The 22,926-nt window shown below is 42.5% G+C and overlaps 1 protein-coding gene across 4 annotated transcripts in view; it reads left to right on the top strand.

Moving 5' to 3' along the window:
* The window catches only part of LOC101748060, an 89,638-nt gene that overhangs the window by 55,737 nt on the left and 10,975 nt on the right, over positions 1-22,926 (top strand). For 3 of the 4 annotated variants that reach the window (XM_040698332.2, XM_040698329.2, XM_040698328.2), the window contains exons 28-41: positions 586-703; positions 1,965-2,127; positions 4,624-4,762; positions 9,396-9,549; positions 10,689-10,784; positions 11,220-11,375; positions 12,293-12,525; positions 13,846-13,984; positions 14,574-14,694; positions 15,590-15,699; positions 16,452-16,601; positions 16,776-16,829; positions 19,416-19,583; positions 20,480-20,632. In XM_040698332.2, the coding sequence (XP_040554266.1) occupies positions 586-703; positions 1,965-2,127; positions 4,624-4,762; positions 9,396-9,549; positions 10,689-10,784; positions 11,220-11,375; positions 12,293-12,525; positions 13,846-13,984; positions 14,574-14,694; positions 15,590-15,699; positions 16,452-16,601; positions 16,776-16,829; positions 19,416-19,583; positions 20,480-20,632 (1,954 nt within the window). The remainder of the gene's footprint in view (positions 1-585; positions 704-1,964; positions 2,128-4,623; positions 4,763-9,395; positions 9,550-10,688; positions 10,785-11,219; positions 11,376-12,292; positions 12,526-13,845; positions 13,985-14,573; positions 14,695-15,589; positions 15,700-16,451; positions 16,602-16,775; positions 16,830-19,415; positions 19,584-20,479; positions 20,633-22,926) is intronic. The other variant, XM_040698330.2, reaches the window with a different exon arrangement.

Genomic DNA, 22,926 nt, shown 5'->3' with positions numbered 1-22,926 from the left:
CTCTGCTTCTTTGCCTCTTGTGTTAAGGAGCAAGGGGACATTTCTTCAGAACCTGTGCCTACTTCCCACAGGTGCTGAATGCAGCTCACATCTCCTGGGATTTATGAGGACTGGGGCTTCTTGGTGCCTTGGTTGGGGTATCTAGGTCTTTGGAGGAGCTGTCACTGGGCTCTCATCTGAGATGATGTCCCTTCCAGAGCATATTGCGGAGCATCTCTGCATGCCTGATCTTTTCTTGTCCATTTTCAGTAATCAGTACTGTTTCGATACCACTAGGGCCATTGAAGTAGGTGGCTGAGCTTAACTCAAACGTGCTGCTGTAGAATTTCTCAACTGAGCTGTTTTAGAACTTGGCTGAAAACTAAAACCAAAGAAAATTTCTGTTGAATTCCAAAGTTTTTTTAGGTCCAACCTTTAGCTTGTATCTTACACATCAAAGTTAAATAATCTAAAACACACCTGCTTCAAAACCTAGAGGCAAATCCTATGTCCAAGTAATGGCTTCATCAAACTTAAAAAATATGCATTTCTGGGAAGTGTCAAGCAGAAATAGAGTTTCATCTCTTCCTTCTTGCGATCACTCAGATCCTTCCATCCTCGGCCACGCTATTTGCTGTCCCCAGATGGATGCACCTTCCTTAATTTGTGGTTCATCCCTCACCCTACTGAAGTGCTGATTATGTTCAAGATGCTTCCAGAGAAGGTCAGTATTTGCTAATGCTAAAAGAGATTTTGTTCTATGTGTTCATTCACATTTTTACACGTGCATTACAGTGTAGAATCATAGAATCATAGAGTACTTCTTGTCATTGGAGGTGGAGAAGTATAAGTCAGTGTTTTTGATCTGGATGCAGCTAGGATGTGCCAGTAATGAAGAGAGCTAATGAAGAGTGCCTGCCAGGAAGGAGAGAGCTTTTGTCTCCTTGGTTTAGAGGGAACCTCACTGTTCTCTGCAGCTCTCTGAGGAGGGAAAGCAGCAGGAGGTGCTGAGCTCTGCTCCATGGCAGGATGGGAAGGACACAAAGGTGTGCCAGAAAAGGGTCAGACTGAGCATTAGGAAACCATGAGAGTGGTCAAACACTGAAACAGGCTGTCTAGAGAGATGGTGGCACCCTGTGCCTATCTGTGCTCAGGAGACATTTGGAGTTGTAACTTTTGGTTAGCCCTGGAGTGGCCAGGTAGTTGGACTGAATGGTCTTTGTGGGTCCCTTCTAGCTGAGCTATTCCAATACTTGTCCCCTCATACACAGAAGTGACAGATCATTACCTTTATGTGCTTTTACTCTTCTTGACCTCCTTCTCTCAGTCCAAGGAAACAGGACAGGGAGAATGAGGGCCCTGGGCTGACCATGGCCATGCAGGACCTGCAGGGAGACTCCAGTGAGGGGAAGGAAACTGTATGCATTTTCCTCATGCTAGCTTTTCTGCCTCCAGCAAAAGGACGCTGTTTGGAGAGAGACAATCAGTGAAAAAGGCTGTTGTGAGGCACCGGGGTAGCAGTTTCTAAACCAGAGGCTGACACCAGATGGTACAGTGACAGATGTGAGCACTACCCTGAGCCTAAATTAAACCCTGCACTTGACACTGGTCTTTGGGGCTGAGAGGCCATGCAGATCTTCCAGCTTGAATTAGGGCTGCAGTCACAAACCCCTGCCTTGGAGACCATCCTGAGAGGTCTCACTTTGTGACAGCTGTTGTGGCCAGGGAACAAATGTGTCTGAGTAGCAGCATCCATTAGTGCTCCCATTCCTTCCTCAGTGGGAAAGTACATGGGATGTTAAAATTAGTTCTTCAGCAAAGATCCAGTTATCTGGGTCTGGGTGTATCCATCACTAGGGCCACAGTCTAAGTGATACAGCTGGCAGCAAAATCACACTTGCTCAAAAATATTTCCTACTTTGACGTATGTTTTGAAGGCCAATGATCTGAATGGTTTTCTCTTTGTGCATGTGTCTTGGTTGCAGGCTGCTCTCAAAGCTCTCCGCCTAAGCCTGCAAATTGTTGGTGCATTTCATGATGTCGTTGCCTATCTCCTGGCTTTTGCTCAGTTAGGAAATTCACCGAGCTCTTTTTGTGCATTAAACCCAGAGCCTCTGACTCCAGACTGGGGAGGGACTGGAAGGATTGGTAAGTAAGAGGTACTGCTCGTTCAAGGCAGATTCCTCCAAATCTGTCAAATGCGAGTGAAATGCTGCAGATGAGAAAGGGACAAAGAAAGCGTGAGATTGGTGTTAACAGAAGACTTAAGACAAAATTCCATTCTAACTTTTTTCCCTTTCCTGCTCCATTTTTCTGATGAAGGACTGTCATTTTTAAAGTCCGTGCACAGATCTGTTGCCATCTTACAGGAAAGCAGCATATCTACCAGGTTTGTGACTTCTGCTCCAGAAGGGAACAGAAAATGTGGTCCAAAAATTGCTCTTCCGCCTCTTGCAATTTTCTGTTAAGCCATCTGGTCAGCTTGTGGGGATTTTGTCTTAACCAGCAGATTAAAAAAAAAGCTGGCTTTGGTTCCATTAGTAAATCTGTCACTTGATTCTCTTTCCAAAGGCTAAAACAGATGCGGTGCATGTCATCCTGCACAGACATCATTTTGTGCAGAAACAGTACCAGATCATCTAATAATAGTTCATGTTAAATGGTAGTGCAGGACTGGGATGTGCCTAGCTTCACGTTGCTGGCTGGGTATGTAGCTGTGATGTCAGACTACTTGCTGGGTGCCTCTACTACCACAGGATACCCTCTCTGGGCACACCTTTAGAGCAGTCGCTCATCCCAAGCTAAGATGTGTTTACACTGAGTGGGATAAAGCCCTCCTTGGAGCTGCCTCTATTCCTCTGCTTAATGTTGCAGGAGTGCAACTAAACCAGACTTCTGCTAAATAGGCAACTGAAGTTACAGGAGAGAATGCTGTCCCAGGAGTTGAAGTGCTCTTGGCATTTGTTGTTTTCAGCCCCTGGATTATTCCTGCAGTGCAGTGAGCGGGAGACTCACAACATGACACATTATGTACAGTTCTTGCTCTGTGTGTGTACGTGTGATGCAGGGCTGGGCTGCTGCCATACCAACTAGGATCACTTACATTTATATGCCTGCAGATCTGCCATTGCTCAGACACAATTCAGGGGTAAAACCTGCACCTACGTAGCTTCCCTTCTGTCCTGGCATCTTTTTGAAGCTGAAAAATGAATCATGACAATTTGGTAAAGATACAAAATTATTCAAGAATTGAGAAACATATTTAAATGCCCTGCTTTGTCTTTTAATGCCTCCACATTTTTTGTATCTTTATTTTTTGTGAGCAAGATTTTTATTATCGGCTCTGAATACATCCTGAAATTTCTTTTTGGAAGGGAAGAAATGACTCAGTGAATCATAAACACTTGTTATGTAGCTTTTATTTTAATACCATGCGTGTGAATGATTTTGAAGTGGGCTTATTTTCTCTAACAAAAAGCACTGCCTGTTCTGTGGTGTGTGTTCACTGCACCATTAAGTGAGTATTAGTAACTTCATTTGTGTATGGCTGAGAAAGCTCATGTAAATTAGCATGCTTAATGAGCTTTCAAACAATACAGAAGGCTGAGTGCAGTGAGCAATGAGAAGACACATTACCAAATGTAGGAGAAATATTATATGCAAGGTACTTGAATTTCAGACATATTTAATGTGTACCTTGCTTTTAAAACAGAAAATACACACAGTGATGGAGTTCTCTCAGAACTGTGCTTCCTCTACTATTGGATTTTTGTAGAGGCAATTTAACTGTGTTGCTCCTGGCCACAATATCTTTTTTGTTGCTGTTGTTCAGGAATATTCTCCCTCTCTCCCAGATCAGAACATTTAACTTCCTTAATTGATGGCAGCTTCTGTATCCTGACAGAAAGAACATTGGGTTTCTGTAGCAGCTGCTTGGATGTTAAATCATTTTTATGGTGGGTGTGCTTTGGGAGGCAGTCCAGCACCATGCTCACGTTTTGTGTGTACAGCAAGTGAGAATGGGTGCTCCAGTGGGAATAGTGACTTAGGGAGGCCCATTCCTTTGGGAAGTTTGTTAAGCTTAAAGAGAATCCAAAACTTCAGAACCTCAGCAGAAAAATATTCATCATCTAACAGGATTGAACTACAATAACATTTTATTGAGAGTAGTTGGAGAAGCTGCCCTTACATTCCTTACCCAGTAACAACTAGTCTGGGTCTTTGGACTACGTAAAATGCCATCTTAGGATCTGATTCTGCTCCCATTGATAAATTTAATCTTGATATGATAACCAGTAGGATGAAATATACCACTGGCCTTGTTGGCATTTTATAATAATTGACTTTTTAGTGGGCAAAGATAATAAAAGAACTGTTTGAGATAATTGTAACTTTTAATTCCTATGTCTTTTCCTCCACGGCCTTAGTATGTCTTCATATTTCTGCACCCGCCATAATCTCTATTTTAAAGCCTGTTTTTATAGTACTAGGGAGGATGCAAGTCCATTCATCTTCTCCCTGCAGGAAAAAAGCAGGAAGTCATGGGGTGCAAAATATCTGGATGGAAAAAGCATTTACAGGGCTGTGATATTTTTATGTACCTTTCCTGACACCTTATCTGATAAATCTGCTCTTGGACTCCAGGGACTGAACTTCAAGAGATACAGAGAATGATTGACAGCCTCCAGAATCCCCAGGATCCCAGGGAAGTAGCCCAGCTGCTAGCAGCTCACAGAGACATAATGTTTCTACAGTTTGATGCAGCAATCAGACATCGACTACGGTAGGGATTACAGCTTGCTGGGAATAGATATGGCACTTTTTGGGTTTTTTTTTTTTTTTAATTAGAGATGTTATTTTGTTGTTCACAGGGAAGAAAAAAAAATGTAGGAAAGATTAATTTAAATTTTGTCCCTGCTATCCACTCCAAGTATGAGTAGAAATGTACGTCCTGGCATTCACCAAAATTAGTGAGAATCCTTACATGCTTCACTGAGGGATCTCAACACACCATGTCCAAGTGCAGCTGTCCTACTATCTGATCATTATAGCATCTTTATGTTGTGATTCACAGTTTACTAAGTTAGGGGTGTTGGCAGCTACAACCAGGTGAGGGAGTCCACCAGAAGGGAAGCAACTCCTGGACTTGGTCCTGGATAACATGCACAACCTAGTTCAAGTTGCTGCAGTTACAGAGCTGTTCTCTATGAGCATGTTTGCAAGAAGCGTCCTTGAAGAAATAGTGAAAGCCAAATAAATATCATCATAGCTGAGATCAGCTTCAGAAAGAAGCTTGAAAAAAAAACTTGCTGAAGAAATAAAGTATAAGCTGGGGGAGTTAAATCCTTACAGATGGCATGGAGACTCTGGAGACATACTGGAGGCACTCAAGAAATGTGCACCACATGTAAAGAAAGACTTAGGAAAGAGTAGGAGGATGCTGGCGTTGCTAAACAGCAAGATTAAACAGATCATTAAAGCAAGACAGGAGTATCCTTAAACAAACTGAAGTTTTGTTCCAAAGAAGAAAATAAAACTGACTGTGAACTGTGATGGGCTAGATGTAAAATGATTCAGGACAGCCCAGCAATGATTTTGAGAAACAATCTTTCTGGAGGCATTAAGACAAATAATAACTCTTGTTTCAAACACACCACTGCTCAAGCTTGTCTAGGTCACTCTGAATGGCATCCCATCCCTCAGGCATGTCAACCACACCCCACAGCTTGGTGTCATCAGCAAACTTGCTGAGGGTGAACTTGTCTCCAGTGCTGATGTCAGCACTGACTCCTGACACCACTCATCACTGATCTCCATCCAGACATTGGCCATTGTTCACTACTCTCTGGACTTAATCCTGTAGCCAGTTCTTCATCCACTGAACGGTCCACCCATCAAATCCGTATCTTTCCAATTTGGAAAGAAAGATGTTGTGGAGTACCATGTCAGAGGCCTTACTGAAGTCTAGACAGATGACATCAGTGGCTCTTCCCTTGTCCATTGATGTAGTTAGACCTGCATAGAAAACCACTAGATTGGTCAAGCAGGATTTGCTTTTAGTGAAGCCATGCTGGTTCTCCATTGTCACCTCCGTGCCTTCTACGTGCCTTAGCATAGCTTCCAGGAGGATCTGCTCCATGATCTTTCCTGACACAGAGGTGAGACTGACAGGTCAGTAGTTTCTGGGATCATCCTTTTTATCCTTCTTAAAAATTGATGTGATGTTGCCTTTTTTTCCAGTCACCAGGGATTTCACCTGATTGCCACGAGTTTTCAAATATCACTGAGAGTGTCTTGACAACTACATCATCCAGTTCCATCAGGACAGTGGGATGCATCTCACCAGGTCCATAGACTTGTGGATGTAGTTGTGGATGTGCTCTGGGGATACTGGTATATGGCAAACTGGACATAAACTGGCAATGTATCCTCACAGCCCAGAAAGCCAACCATATTCTGGGCTGCGTCAAAAGAAGCATGGCCAGCAGGTTGAGGGAGGTGATCCTTCCCCTTTGCTCTGCTCAGGTGAGAGCTCACCTGGAGTGCTGTGGAGTCCTCAGTACAGGAGAGACATAGACCTGTTGGAGCACATCCAGAGGAGGGCCACACAAATGATCCAAGGGAGGGATCACTGCTCCTACTAGGACAGGCTGAGAGAGCTGAGGCTGTTCAACCTGGAGAAGAGAAGGCTCTGGGGAGACCTGATAGTGGCCTTTCAATATCTAGAGAGGAGCTATAACAAAGAAGGGGACAGACTCTTCAGCAGGGTCTGTGCTTATGTGACAAGCAGAAATGGTTTCAAACTAAAAGAGAGGAGATCTAGATTTGACATATGGAATAAGTTTTTCTACAGTAAGATTGGTGAGGCACTGGAACAAGTTGCCCAGGGAGGTGGAGGATGTCCCGTCCCTGGAGACATTCACAGTTGAGCTGGACAGGGCACTGAGTAACCTGATATAGCTGTAGGTGTCCCTGTTTCTTGCAGGGGAGTTGGACTAGATGGCCTTAAAGAGTCCCTTCCAACTCAAAAGATTCTATGGTTAAAAAAATATAAACACTATGATGTGCAGGCAGATGACATCAAAACAAGACTGAAGCTGAGGTGATACTGTGTGTACATGACACTGAGATATCCAGGATGCCCAGGGCAAGGGCTGACTGGAGAAGGACCTTAAAAAACTAAGTGACTGCAAAAATAAAATAGATGGAGCTCAGTGTGTCATTAAGCGTAAAATGATGCACCTGGGGGGAAAAATGCAATCCCCAAATGTAAAATGATGGTCTCTGACTTGACCATTACCACATAGTGATGAAACCTCAGAGTTGTGATAGATATAGTTCTGTCAGAATTTCAGAGCAATAGCAACAACAAAGGAAGGAAGGAAGGAAGGAAGGAAGGAGGGAGGGAAGGAGGGAAGGAGGGAAGGAGGGAAGGAAGAAAAAGAAAGGAAGGAAGGAAGAAAAAGAAAGAAAGGAAGAAAGAAAGAAAGAAAGAAATTGATTCAATTTAGGAAATATATGGAGAGCAAAAATAAGAACACCACTACATCGCTGAATAAATCAATGACAACGAGGCTGTGCAGTTCTGGTGGCCTGTAACAGAAAGGACAGAGAACTTAGGAAGGCCACACTGATGATCAAAGATTCAGAACTGCTTGGAATAAGTAGGACAACTGAGGTGGAGCTCTGTAAAACCGTGAGTCTAATGCACATGAGGAACAAGGATTGTTTCATGGTCTTCTCTAGTGTAAGGTGCATCAAAGGTGAACAACAGATAGCTGTTTTGGAGCAAAGACAGCTCTTGCAGATGGCTTATAATTAGACTGTGGGATTTCTCGCTACAGGACACAATGGTAAAAGTTCATAGGACTCAGAGTGAGACAGCACAGGCTCATGGGGGAATCTATCAATGGCTATTAAACATTCAGAAATCACCTCTGGCTGAGGAGATGCGTGAGCTACAGTATTTTGGAGAATATCTGTGGGAAATGCAGCATATGCTTGTTTTGATTTTTGCATCCTTCTCATGAACTCATTTTGGGAGACAGCATTCTGGGCTGGAGGGAGTGTTGCTCTCACCCAATATGACCTCACTCATGCTATCCAGTGGAACTGCCCAGTGGCTGCATGTATTTACAGGCTAAAGATTTTTCTGGACACTCACATGGAGATAAAACACTCCTGTGCTTTTGTTTCTATTTTTTCCTGATGAAAATACTGTAAGGGCAATTGGTGAGGGAAAACTTTTCCTCACATGAGGAACCGTGCTTTAAAGGGAAGTATAAAGAAATGCAGTCTGTCCTATTCTTCATCTTTATTACACAAGATCATAGGGGTTGGAAGGGACCTCTGGGGATCATCTCGTCCAACCTGCTGCTAAAGCAGATTCCCTACAGCAGGTTGTTCGTATTGTATGTGCAATTAGTTTCCATTTTCTTCACACCAGGGCATACAGTGTGGCAATACATCACACTTAATCTCATATGAACATCTTTGCTAGGCTTAATTCTAGAAGTTGTTATTTGTCCTTGTGACTCCTTTGTTAGTCTCCAGCTGATAAGAACTGCATGGTATTTTTAAGAGCGCTTGTGTGTGTGAAAAAAGTAAAAGAACAGATCTTTTCCTTAGAGTTGCTACTCAAAGGAGCATGTGCAGCTACAGAAGGAGTTGGAGCCGATTGCTTCTCCTATTGCCAGAACCAATTCATCACGGAATCTTTGTTTTAAAGGCATGTGAATGAAATACAGGAGAATTGAGTATGACAGAGAGGCTGTGATGAAATGGCAAAGTCATGGCTAAGCTCGGTTGAAGGACATATTTACACGATGCATAAAGTGTAGTAAAAAACAGCTTCATGCATGCAATTGCACAGCACAGTGCAGTACAAACATTAGGAGTTGGTCCCAGAAGCAATATATACCTGTGGTATAACAGCACTCTGCTGGTTTGGCAGCTCCTGCTGCTCAGCTGGGCTGTGCTGTGTCTGCGTGGGCCAGCACTTGCTATGTGAGACTGGGTCTCATGGGAAATCAGCAGGGAGTGTTGTTGCTAAACTCAGCTCTGGACCCTGGGTAGCCTGTAATTCAGATTCCAGAGCTTCGTAGGCACTTTTGAAAATGTAAGTGTTAGTGACTGCCCCGTTTTGTAGAGGAAATTTTCCCAGTATCAGGAATAGGTAATAGAGCTCCTGCATCCTTTTAGCTACCTGACTGTAACCGTATGTTTTGCTGTAAATGCCCCCAGTCAGATGCACCTTCACACACAATCTACATCATTAAGGGTTGTGTCTATTTGTTTTAATTGTAACATCTGCAGTGATCGCTGTCACTCACTATTATGTCAGGTTATAATGAGGAGAGGGTAGGGGATTCTGTTGAGGAACATTTTAAGCAATCTGAATTTTGATTCTTTCACAGGGAGACATTTTTGTCCTCCGGGAATGTTTCAGCCTACCAGAGTCTTACAGATAGGATATACCATGCACTGCCTCCCCTGAGTAACTGTGTGATTCCAAGTGTGTTTGCTGCACAGCTGAGGCTCCCACAGCTGCTGGATGTTCAGAGCTGCAGAGTGAGTAAAGCCCACATGCAGAGACGTTCTTCCTCTGTGCTGAGCTCCCTGGAGAACAAAGCACTCTGCAGTTCTTGCTGGGATGCTCACTCTTCCCAACCCCAATCCAAAGAACCTAACAGATGATTAAAAAAATTTCCATGATCAAGGTTTACTAACTTGATTGAGGTTCTAGAAAACACTCTACAAAAGTGAATGATAAAAAATTAAGTTGGAATATAATCACACCTGATGTCATCAAAATGCAGTTATTGTGTCTCTATGCTATATGTTGGAACGTTTTGCCTATCTGTACTCTGCTGATATTTCTAACGTTCTGTTTTGGATGATAATCCTTCTCTCATCACCTGATAGCAGTTTTGATTGCCCAATATGTCTGTCATGACTGTAGGTAAAGTAGTTAAGTCTGCTGCTTTCTTAGCTATAGCATCATGCAGAATTACACAATGCCAGATCAGCTATCCAGGAGCTAAAGGAGCACCTTGAATGACACTGGCAAAAAAGCTGGTGTAATGCTATGGGAAGTAAAGGTGAGTCTTGCTGGTGATATTAGGATGATCCAAGGTAAAAGGCAGTTTTGGATCATCATGCTAACTTCATGTTTCCTCATCTTCATCCCATCCTGCTAATTTTCCATTATTTGATAATACTGCTTTACCTTTAAAAATGTCTTTCCTGAACAGTAAGCTACAGGGATACAATCTTCTGCCACCCTCACCTTGATTTAGGTGACAGTGACACATAACAAAGCATAATGGAGAAACAAGATTTGTACTTGCATGCAAAATCTCAACGTCATTGATGAATTAGATGTAGGTTCCTTGGGGAGCCTTGTCCTGATGCCTCTGCGATATGAGCAACAGTAAGTGATGGACAGATAACTATGTAGTGAACTAAGAGCTATTCTGTGAAGACAGAAGTAGAGCATTCTAGAATGACTCTTACTGCTTCCTTCCCAAGGAGAAATAATAAACGCCTCTCTCTTTTCTAATACATGGTCTACTTTCAAAATGAAAGCAGTGTATCACCTATTGAGCAGCTTGGCCTCTGAGTTGCCTTTTCCTGATCACATTATATGGGACTCTCGTAAGCAATTAAATGTTGTTCTTTTTAATGAACAGTCTTCTCTTCTCTTTTAGACACTCATGCATTTTCCTTGGAGGACATTCCTAATGGATGGAGGGTTGTTTCCAGTCACTATCAACAACACAATTAATTTAAATTACAACATGCAGGTACTGTGAGACAGCAGCCTTGTGCTTATGTCCAAAAACACAAAGACAGGATGAATCTACAATGCAAGAGGAAAACAAACAGATACCGTCTCATTTCCCATCTTCATTTCTTAAGAACAGGAGTGAACCAAAAACATCTCTCCCTTTTCTATTCAAAAGTCCATTTTACCATTTACTTTATTTGATCTCACTTCAAGCAGAGCAGAGCATGTTATGTTGACAATGAACCTCTAATTGCCTTGTTTCTGCTATGCTAGAACTAAAGAATCAAATAATTTTTATGCATATGTGTTTTAGGACCACGGTGCTAAAAGCTTTAACTTCATTTGGGCTTATAACATACACCAAAAAAATGACCCATAATCATAATAGCTCAGATTTGCTACGGTTGGGCTCTGAGCAATAAACCTTTACAGCCTCTCTCTTCCTCTCCAGTTATGCCTGTGCGACCTGAATGATGCAGACAGGAGAGTTGCTCATGGGGAGCTAGCTGCCATGCAGTTTCTAATGGAGGATGTCCTGCAGAACCACAATGACTCTGCTGTGAACGATCATGCTGATTGTCAAGCCTTGTTAGCTAATAGTAAGCAGGTACCTCTGGCAGTTCAGTTTGTATGGCATCATGCAACTTCTGTCTAGGCCTCCCTCTAGTTTCACAAGCAAATCTCTGTGAACTTAAGAGACTCAGAACTGAGGTATGCTGTAATAACTTTACCTAGTCCTGGCCATCTGGTAAGAGGCCAAAAGAACAGAATTGTCTCCTGCAAATCCTGGGTGTTTGTGAGAGAAGTGATGGTGAGAGATTCCCCTTGAGGGCCTGACGCTACCATCAGAATTCTGGAGGAAGCCATGACTTCTCCCCACAGCCCACAGAAGGTCCAACTCTTTCTTTAGAAAGAGCTACTCGTTGCCAAGCAGACAGGAGCAGCCTGGCCACTGTCTAAAAAATAAGAGCTAGTCAAGGTATGGTGGACATGTATGTGAGGGATGGCAGCTGGGGGCACCTGCCAGAACCTGAACAAAGGGTTTTTTTCAAGGTGTGGGGAGAGATTCAGACTGCTTTGTGATGGAAAACAGATATGTTGATTGGTTGCGTGATAAAACATGTGAAGAGGACAAATTTAGTTATTTAAAGTTTTACTTCCTGAAGGTCTGAGCTAAGAATTTGACTTCTGTAGTCATACTTTTAGTTAGAGATGACGCAGTGCTGCTGTTGAAGATGTTCACCTGAAGAAAACAGCAGTAAACAAAGGATTTAACTTCTGTGCAATTTTATTCACATCTCTGCTGTATGGGAGTACTCATTGCAATCAAAACTATCCCTGTTTTTTTCCTATACTGTGCTCTGAAGGAAATGGTGTACAGACTAGCTGCACGTTTTGTATATGGAAGAGTTTGTCACATATCTCATTCAACTTTACGTTGCATGAGATGCTATTAAGCAAAGAAAGGCACGTGAAAAGCATACCATAGCTTTCTGAGGCAAAAGATTTCCCTGTAACTTTCAGCAGAATTCAGCAGAGATGACTGACCCAAGTGCTAACAGGTTGCAGAGCAGAAAAAAGACGTGCAAACTTCTGCCAAGTCATCATGATCCAGTTACATCATATAACTTGCTGAAGTCTTTTCTGGTGCTATGGAAACAACTGGAAATATTAAAGGCAGAATGGGGCCGGCTCAAGCTGGGGACTGAGGATATCGATACAGTTCCTCTCTACAAAGAGTTTTGTGAGCAATATGGGTAAGTTACCATGGATGCAGGAGTATTCCAAAGTGACCGAAAAGATGATAAATGAGAGAAACCTCTGACTTCTTCACCCGTTTTCCTCCTGTTGCTCTCTTTCACTAGTGTTTTTTGAAGTTTCTGTCTTTCTTTTTGCTCCTGGTTAATCTAATCCTTCTGCTTTTCTCTAAAGGCTTGGGAGCTACCTTTCCTTTGTTTTGATACAGTTGTTTTTTTTTTCTCCCTCTTTCTATGTCTGTTTGGATTGTTCTCTGCTCATGTTTTCCAAGTACGTTCTTCCCTGTTGTGTGACCTATCTCTGAATTTCAGGCCTCATAAACAGTGTTAAATCCAGTGCTTTAATAAATGAAAAACTGGGAAGCCTGTTAGATGAATTCTAGCAGAATTCTTCCAACCCCCCCTACTTGGCTTAACTCAGAGTAGTCAAGAATAGAAAACTGGATGATTTCCATGAGAGGCCTTTCTGGGAGTAGAAAATGGAACACTGCTTTTTAAAAAGCTTTGTCCCCAGAAACCACACAAAAGAAAGTGAAAGTGTAAGATGACACAGTAAGGGTGAAATCTGTGCAGATGCTGAAAAACAGCTGTCATGCAGGGGAGCATAGAGAAAGAAATGCATGGAGGAGTTTCTGTGCTGCTGTAGCAGCTCTTCCCTAGCAAGTGATCTCCCTGCTGTGAGAATGGGACTATTTCAAAGCACATGCTGTACCCCAAAATCCCACTGTGCTTTCCTCACAGGGATGAGAACTTCCTACTTCCCTCTCCCTCAGCGCTGTGCTAACCTTTGTGTGTCCTGCCATCAAGGGTTTAAAAGGCAGTGTGATTAAAGCAATAAAATGTAAGGATGTATATATGCCTTGCTAATGGCTCCTGTACTTCTCAGAGCAAAGGGTGCATCAGCACTGGCACTCAGCACTCAGAAGCACTTAGCAAACCCATGACCGGGAATGAAGGACTGCAGGCAGAGGAGGTGGTGGGAGTTTTTTGGCCTGCTTTGTTGACAGTGATAGTCATGCACTTACTGGTGACCAGATCTCCCTGCTTTATTTGTTTGGCCCTCTCTTTCTTCCTCTCACTTTTCTTTTAGCATTATTATAAACCTGGAGAGATTACTGAACTATGTAATAAATCAGGTTCCACGAAGAAGAGATTATCTTGCCCTTCTTGGATGTTGAGTGGGACTAATGCATATTTTGCATGGGTTAGGAAAAGGGGCTAGGGGAGGAAAAGCAAAGCTAAGGTCCAAAGATTGTGCATGTAAATGCAGTCATTTTGAGAAAAAACATGTGAGAAGTACCTATGTCTTGGTGATTCTAGCATGGAAATTCTGCGCCCAGCCATGAAAGCCATGGCCAGGCAAATGGGCATTGAGGAGGACTTCAGAGAGCCTGTCACAAGCACTCAGCATGTACTTCCCCCAAGAGGAGTATCAGAAATTGAAATGAAAGTGTATCAGGTAAGGGGAGAATTATTAATGGGTAAACTACAGTCCAGTGGGTACCATGGATGATATTATGGGGGTGTCTGGAAGGTATGGATGTCTGGGTATGGTCCTCAGCAGCACCTTCTCTTGGTGGAGGGAGCTGTGAGTCCTGGGGCAGTCCACAGAAACAGAAGAACCTGCCTCAGTCCAAAGCATGTGTAGCACAGAGCTAGGCACATAGTCACCCCAAAATGATATTAACCTTGGTACTATACCTGAAACTACTGTATTCTGGGAAGGAATGGAAAGAGTAGATTTGCTTTGGCTTAATCCGGTAGCTTTTGATAGTTCCAGGAGGAGTTATAAAGAGATCTAGTGTGAGCTAAGTATTAAACTATTTCAGGTTGGCTATTAGGAAAAATCTCTTCTCAGAAAGTGGTGAGGCACTGACACAGACTGCCCAAGGAGATGGTGGAGTCACCATCCCTGGTGGTGTTTAACACATGTAGATGTGACACTGAGGGTCTTGGTCAGTAGGCATGGTGGGGATGGGTTAGAGGTTGGATTAGATGTGGTCTTTTCCAACCTTAATGATTCTGTATTCTATGAAACCTGATTCCAGCTTCAAAAGCTTCTGGAAAGCCTGGAAATCCACATGATCCACGATGTGCAGAAGAAGGTTAAGCAGGAGATGACTCTCGTGATATCTGAAAGAGCCAGACAAGAGAGCAGCCTCCCTACCGGTAAGAAGAATTAAAACACCCTTTCTGGGAAATATGGGGACCACAGACTTGGAGTGGAAAAGCAGCCCTGGTGCATAGTTTTCCTGTGTGTGGATAGGCGGGGGGCTTTGGTCCCCACGCAGAGGCCCATGACCAGCTGAGCCATGGGGATGGTGTCACTGATGGAAAATGGTGTCAGATTCAGATTCCCTAAACAGAAGATTTCACTTCCTCATTATAACGTGAATGTTCAACCATAACCATTACAAAGACAGTGTTGCAAAAAAAAACCTGAACGCTAATTATTCTGGAGTTTGCAGGCAGTTTGAAACAGACTGATAAGACATTACTTCTCCCTTTCTCTTTAATAGTGTTGATATTTTAGGCGTAGCAGTGCAATTTAAATGCCAGACTTTTAGTATGTTATGGGTTTGCTACGTACTATTATATCACGGGTATTCACAGGCAAGTATAGTACAACTAAGAAAAAGTGGAAATAAAAGGGACAAAAATTATGCCCAGCTACTGGTTGAGGTTGCAGGCAGCCATAATTACTGTTCAGAAATGTTTGATTTCGCAGAGAAGCCACGTTCTTCTCTCAATATTTACAGAAAACTCCTGTGCAGAGCTGTGGGCCAGGTCATTATTGACAGAACTGGTCCATAATGAACTAGCATTTTGGCTTTGATACCAGAACAAATTTGACAGTGCGGCTCAGCACAGCCTCTGCAATCTGTTTGCAATGACATTTACCTTTTGTTGTAAACATTTTAGCAAAGCTGAGAAAACCTAAGCTGTACAGTGTACCCAGCGTCAAATCCCAGGGATTAATGAAGGATCAATATTTTGAGACAGTGATACCCACTGATGTGCTGGCTTTTTGTCTTTTTTTACTTTCCTCCCTCTATTCCTGCAGAGCTCTGGAAACACAAAGTAATGCAAGAAAATTTCTCTGTTGTACGACCACAGATAGTTGAAACATTTGTTCAAAGGCTGATGGAAAACTATGAAGGATCGGATACAGAGGTACCTATTCTGCATTTACTGGGTTACAATTAAATTATGTTTACAGCTTTGTTTATTAAAGCTCTTGTCAATTAGTGAGAAACGCATTTCTTAAGCTCATATTCTGATTATGTTGGTTTTGTAATAGCAGTGTTGGCAGTGAGCTCATGTACTGCCCTGCTGCCTTGTGACAGCTTTATTTCAGATCTCGGGACTGTAATAATGTGAGGATGAGTTAGGGCTGGAGGTTGATGTGCAACCGCAGTGCAGGGCTGCAGAGCTTTATGCAAGGACTCAGCAGCAGAAACTCTTCTTCCCTAATCAGTGCTAAATCACGGGTCCCAGCGAGATGTTGGGAAGCAGTTTTAGGATTTTTTCAGTGAAATGTAAAGAAAATATTTATGACAGTACGACCATTTCTGGTTAAAAATCATAATGCATGGGGTTTTTTTGAGAGAAGGGATGACAGGCACTTGAGCTGGTAAATTCATTTTTCTACTGAAAATTCTCTGTTAGCTTCAGGTGGAAATTAAATACATTACACAGTTGTAGGCAGAACCAGTCAAAAACTTGACCCATTTGTTTTCCAATAAATCAGTGAAGCTGTAGGTTGGGTAAAAACATCTACATTGAATAATTATATTTTTTGCTTCATTTTGATATCACAGAAGCATTTAATTTACACTAAGTGACCATATTTCATTTTGACATATGCTGTATATAGAAGCTTGTGATTCAGGCAACCTGTAAGATTTCCTGTATTGTTTTCCTAGGTTACTTTCAAAAAAAGCCATTTACAACAGTGTCTTACTGTGCTGGGCTGTGACATCATGGCCAGAGAACGCAGCAACTTTGAGACCTACTCCATGTTTTATGAAAATATCCTCCAGCAGCTGCACCGTCTACTTTACCAAAAAGAGCAAGTATGCTCAGAGCATCGACTCTACTCTTTTCAGAACTGGAGAAGGAGGTTTCTCTGGGTGGGAAGTAGTAACTAAGTACAAATGGAAGTCAAGCTGTCAGGCTGGGAATTTGTTGAAGCAGAGTTGTGCTTTTGTATAGACATAGTCACTGTGCCTCTGTGCTCATCATTTCAGGAGCTGCACGCTGTGGAAGATGGTGGCAACCAAAATGATATGTCTCTGACGCAGGTAGGTGATTATGGTCTGTTGATAAATAGTACTCAGTGATCCCATTTGGGACAGGGTATCATTGTGCAAAGACATGGTGACAGTCTTTGAGAAGAAAGGTAAGAGGGCCCTGGAACCACTGTTTCTGTGCTCAGTGCCAGAAGTCATGCCAGAAGGACCTGTGAAATAAAGGTGACATGAAGGCTAAGGTAGCAATAGCCTGCTGTTCTCCGCTTTATATTCAGAAGGGATGATATGCTGGTAGCCTTTTATCTTAAGCTTCCACTGATGGGCCTCTCTTCCTACACAAGGCATTTTCCCAGTGCAATTCAATCATATGCAGTGAGAGAGAAATAGAAGTGTGTCAGGCATGTAGGCTATACTGCAGTGTAGGTGGCAGGTAGGCTGCAATGTGGTTCCATGTACAACTGCTCTCAAGTTGACTTTGCAGCTTCAGCTGTGGATTTTTAGTACATGGTATGTGTGGGTGGAATTTTTAAGAAGTAAATCCAGCCAATAAATCAGAATTGCCATGTTGTGGCATCATGTGATACCCATATAATCTATTAACTAAGCTGGGGGCTTGGCTCCATCAACACAATCTCCTGCAGTATGGACAAGACTGCCTGGGTGTCAGGGACTCTTGCACAGCAGTGCTGGAATACCTGCATTTTGGATTCCTGGGTTCATTTTCTCATCTGTCCTCATTGCTGACTAGAAGATTTCATTTCTTCTTCTCTGAGCTTCTTATCCATTTCTTGACCCAGTTTCTCATTCTCTTTCCAGTGTTGTTTTTTTGCCCCCATCTCCTTCTCTTTAAAGTATTCTGTCAGCAACCTCTCTTCTTCCCTGATTTCACTGTCCTGTCTGCATGTCTGAGGAGGCTGAGGTGAGAGAGAAGATGAGAAACGTGTAATGTTTGAGTTGGGTGGAAAGACATGGGAAGAGTCAGTAGGACTTTCCAGGAGCCTGTATGAACTGGAGTCTATCCTCCCTTCCCCTTTGCCAGCCCATCACCACCAAATCCCTCTCCCATCTGCCACTTCCTTTGAGGACAAGACAGCTCATCCCTTGTCACTGGCCACCCTGGGCAGCTCCTACTGCTTCTGGACTCTGCTTTAACCTCAGAAGAGATGTCCTGCTCCCAGTTCCAGTTGCTTTCTCACAGGCCTACAGCAATTAAGGGGCTACTGCAAGAAAGAAGAGAACATGCTCATCTACTCAGTAGAGGTGATAGAAATCACAAGAAAGGTTCAGCCATAACCAGTCATAATGGAGTGGTAGACTGTTTCAAAGCTAAAAATAATTCTAGGGAACAAAAAGGAACCATGTGGCCTTCTTAAAACTTTGTTTCATTTCATTTTTTCCCCGATGAGCACAGGATTTGACTAACTTTTCATCGATTCTACCAAAAAAAACCAACAACAACAACAACAAAAAAAAACGCAAATTAACGCATTGAAAACAGGAAAACCAGTGTTGCTCTGCACAAAGATCACCAGAATTTTTCAGCAGGGTCAGAATACATGTATTTTCTCCAGCGTTCATTTTCAGACATCTCTAGGCTATGCTTGCTGTGAGTCAAAAAGAAACTTACACAGAACATTTCAGTGAGAAAGCAAAGTTATTAGCACTCATTACTTAGATCTGGCATGCAGATGTGCCAGGCAGCCTTAAAAGCAGACAGTGCTGTTGGCTGCAGCTACAGTGCCTATTTGTTATCTTAATAATGTAATAGGCTAAGAATGTTTTTAGCTTTCCTTCACTGTGTTCATTTGATTGTAAATGCAGGTCAGTGGTATGGGAATGAACAAATATTTATATCTAGCTATGACCCACCCATGTCCCATGTACCTCCCTATTTGTTTTCACCTGCATGCCCTTTCTGAGAGTATGTTAATTGTCAAATATCAACAAATGGAACATATAATTGTTTTTATCACATATTAAATGGTCTGTATGTACCAGCTTATCAGCAGACGGCACATTTGCTCCGATAAGTGCATTACCTCACAGCTTACCAAATGAAGCCTGGTCACAGTTCTCCTGGCTTTCCCTTTGGAGGCAGGGGATATTAACTACAGCAGGTCAGACTCACCTGCAGAGCAGAGCTGTGCACAGGAGCTTCTCCCAAAATCAGACTCTCAAATCCTGCTCCCTAATCCAGCTCTCTAATCTCTGTTCCTACTCCTCTCTCCTGCACTCACATTTCTTCCTGTCAGTTCTTACACCTGCCACTAAGGCCATCTTTCTTTCCTGCTTACCACAAATGGACTTTTTAAGGTTATGTATGAAACTGTATGTATGAATGACATTTGCCCCCTTGAAATATTGGTCTTGAATGGTCACAATTCTCCCTACTGTTTCTGGGAAGAAGAAATTCTTCTAAAACCAACAGAGATGTACATAATAGATTACTCCATAGCATCAATGGGTTTCAGTCACCCACTGGGTTATAAGTTATCACCTAGCCACTCAGGAAGATATTGTCACTCTCATACTTAATTCTGTACCACAGAACACATTCAGAGCTCTGAATCGTTTACTCCTAGGCAATGGCATTTGTTCATCTCTAGCTTTGCTCATTCACTTTCTCTGCTGTGATAGATTGCAGGGCTGAGTCATGAGATGATTATGGAAATAACTGCTCTCAGAGCCCGGCTCACTGACTTGGAGGATGAAAATGCTGGTCTCAAGGAGAAGATCAGAGAAGAAGTACGGGATGAATATGAATCATTAGTGCGGAACCTATTTGGGACGTGTGTCCATCTAAAAGTAGGTACAGAATAAGAGGGGTACGCAACCAATCTTTCTTGCGCTGCTGACAATTTGCCAACATGTGTAGCACTCAAAGGAATAAATTGCTGTGGTGTGCCAGCTGGATGAGCAGATGAATCATTTATCTCCTGCTGTATACCTTAGAAGCACCTTGTAAAAATGTCTGGTAAGAAAAATTTTGTACCTATTCCAAGATAGGAGGCATAGTCTCGATGGAACAGGTACCACATTAGAGAGAGTGATGGAAGCTCTTTTTACTTACTGTGGAAGGAACTTTTTGGATATAATACCTCAGTTTGTAATATTCTACATTATTTTTCTTGAAAACTTTATGTCTAGTGTGTAATAATATTGCTCACTCTAACAATGCCTTTGTTTTTCAAGTAGTCCACAAGCAGTTCAAGTTTCTTTCCAGCAATATCATATGTCATTCCTTACAAAAATAATGATACTCCATTCTTGCCTGTGGAAACTGCCAGGTTGTAACAGCGTATTATTGAGCACCTGCCTGTATCAGGATCCCCAGGGTTTTGATTCATGGCCCAGAAGCCCATCAGTGTCTGTGGTCAGGACACTGGTAACTTGAGGAATACTGAGGGTTAGTCCATTTCTCACCAGAATGTCTATTTTATCACCACAGTGCAACTGCTTCCACTGAATGCATACCTCCCAGGCTTGCCAATAACTTGACTAATGATACAACTCAAACTCCACTCCTTGCAATGTCTGGATGTAAAAAGAGTATTGCTCTGTCTTTCAGATACATTGACTCTAGGAAAATAATTACCAAGAAAGACCATCTGGTTGTAGCTGAGAGACTTCTGAAATCTTCTGAATATTGCTTTCCCATATGTGCGCATTTAGTCTCTAATGGGTTCTGTTTGTAATTGCAGGGAAAGTTGGACATCTATCGACTTAGCATTGAGCAACGAGTGCTTGAAATCATCAGTGAAGTGAGAAGGGAAGGAGTTGACAATATGATTGATCTGAAGAAAAAGTTTGGCTCCCCTGAAACTAATGATGACTTGGAAGAACACTTGTCTAAAGTAAGGAAACAAATATGCCTGTCAGTAAACGAACACAAGGATAGTATCTTGACTAAACTTGTTCAATCTGGCTTCTCTCTTGGAGAGAACTGCATTCTCTCTTGGACATCAGTTAGGTGAAGAGCATGGAGGTGGCCCATTACTAGACTCTGTTAACAGCTCCTAATTTGTTGGAATGTTATGAATCAATCATCTTAGGCTGTGTGTTGTACTCCAACTACAGAAATTTTAGGCTACACCCAGGAGTTAGGTCCTGAGTATCTGCATGTGTTTGAATTGAGTTTGGTTTTAAACATGGGAACTCTGCTTTGACTGTTGTAAGTGAAACTAACGCCATACTTTCTATATAGGTGAACATCAGATGTTGAACTTAGATCTGAGCAAGTACAAATGTGAACTTGTATTCAGTCTTATGTCAGACTGTTTTTGTCATCTGTTGTCATTGTCTCTGTTTTGAATGGGGGAAAGACAAAAGGAAGTTAGAGTGAGCCAGATAAATGTGTTGATAGATCTGACTATTGTGCAAGCTGTTTACATAAAAAGTGAGAACAAAATCCTTTTTTCCATTAAGGGTTACTTAAAATCAAATATATATTCAAATTTGTTTTGAGAAAGTGTCCCCAAAACTGATATTCTGGGAGATAGAAACTAAAGCCTGGAAAGTAATTTCCCGGATACAATTTCCAAATCAATCCCTTTTAGAGTCAAACATATCTCTCCTCGGCAAAGTTCAATTTGTACTGAAACTATGGTAGTCAGTCAGTGAATACAAATTAGATCAAATGGATCATGGCTAAATAGTCCTGTCTAAAGCAAATATGCCTGCAGATCTCTTTAAGCAGAGAAGCTTGTAAAACAGGATATAAATGTAATACCAACATAGCGAGAGGAGTTTTCAACCTCCGTCTGAGCCTGGGGGAAAGGGATGCCCCGAAGTTAATGAGGAACTAGTGGAAATGGAAGAAGTCCATGTCTGAGAAGGCTGCAGGGCGACTTCCACATTCCCAGATGGAAAGTATTTTGTGCCGAAGCAGTGAACAAGGAGAGTTGGGAGCATGCAGACAATCATCTGTGGTGTGGACAGGGTCACGGAAGCTTGGTGAGTTGGTGCACACAGCTAGAGCATGGGCATGGGTGGCTACAGGGCGTTTTAAGAAGGATCAGCAGGCAAGAATTACACTCTGTGTGAGGAGTTCATTCCCTGGACTGAGATCTTGTATGAGTATGGAGACATACTACTGAAATTCTACAAGTCAAGGTTAGAAGAAGCAGGAATACTGGTGATGATTAATGACTATGATGAGAATCTGCTGCAGACTGCCTGTTCAAGAGTAGAAATTGGTTGTGCTGTCTACCAAGAGCTAAGAAGAATGTTTCTGACTTGAGACCTTGGTCTTCCTGAAGGTTTTATCCATCTGAAAGTCTACTGGAAGTGGAAGCATTGCAAAAGCACAGTCAGTTCCTAGACCACATTAGTAATAATATCCTAAATGCAAATGCTAGAGAGCTAGCCAGGGTAAATCTGTATTTCTGCTTCTCACAAATGGAGAAGATCTGGTGGTAAGTATAGGTATAATCTGAGTCTGCAGTGACTGTGAAATGATTTCAGGATCAGGAGGAAGACTGTATAATTATGCTGGAGAACAAGGACTTGGAACTTCAAGAGTGCTGACTGGGACATTTTTGGGGGACTGCTAAGCAGAACTGCTGGGAGACTGCCACGAGGGAAAAAGGTGCCCAGGAAAGCTGGTTGATTTTTAAAAGAAAACTTTAAAGATTTCATAATCAACTGCTCTGTTATGCAGGTAGACCAGGGAGATTAACAGAAATTTGGCCTCAGTCAACTTAGCAAGGATTTTCTTAAAGGACTAAAATGCAAAAAGAGATATGGCAACTAGTGAAAGCATGAACAGGCAACAAAGACAAAATCTCAGAGTTCCGGCCCATAGTAATGAAATTAGGAAGGCCAAAGCCCAGCTGCAGCTAAGACTAATATGAGACACACAGGATAAGGAGGTGAGCGGATACTAGATGGTAGAGCTTCAGTGTAGAGACAGCTTGAAAAACGTGAGGACTGGATTTACAAAAGCCTTGCAAGAAAAGCTACAAAGGAGATGCACAGCCCTGAGCATTGGTATAGGTACACTGAGAGTGGCCAGAAGACAGCTTGGGTGTTATTATTCTACCCAGCACTGACAAGGGGGCACCTGGCACACAGCCCTTTGGAGGGGCCTGGTGGTAGGAGAGGGATGTTTGAGAAACTGACCAGTGGCACGGTGTAGAGCACGTTGCCT

Source organism: Gallus gallus, chromosome 3 (genome assembly GCF_016699485.2).
Source record: "Gallus gallus isolate bGalGal1 chromosome 3, bGalGal1.mat.broiler.GRCg7b, whole genome shotgun sequence".
In the NCBI taxonomy this organism is placed as follows: Eukaryota; Metazoa; Chordata; class Aves; order Galliformes; family Phasianidae; genus Gallus; species Gallus gallus.
Note: the sequence above shows the minus strand (reverse complement) of the source record. Positions and strands in the feature narration are given on the sequence as shown.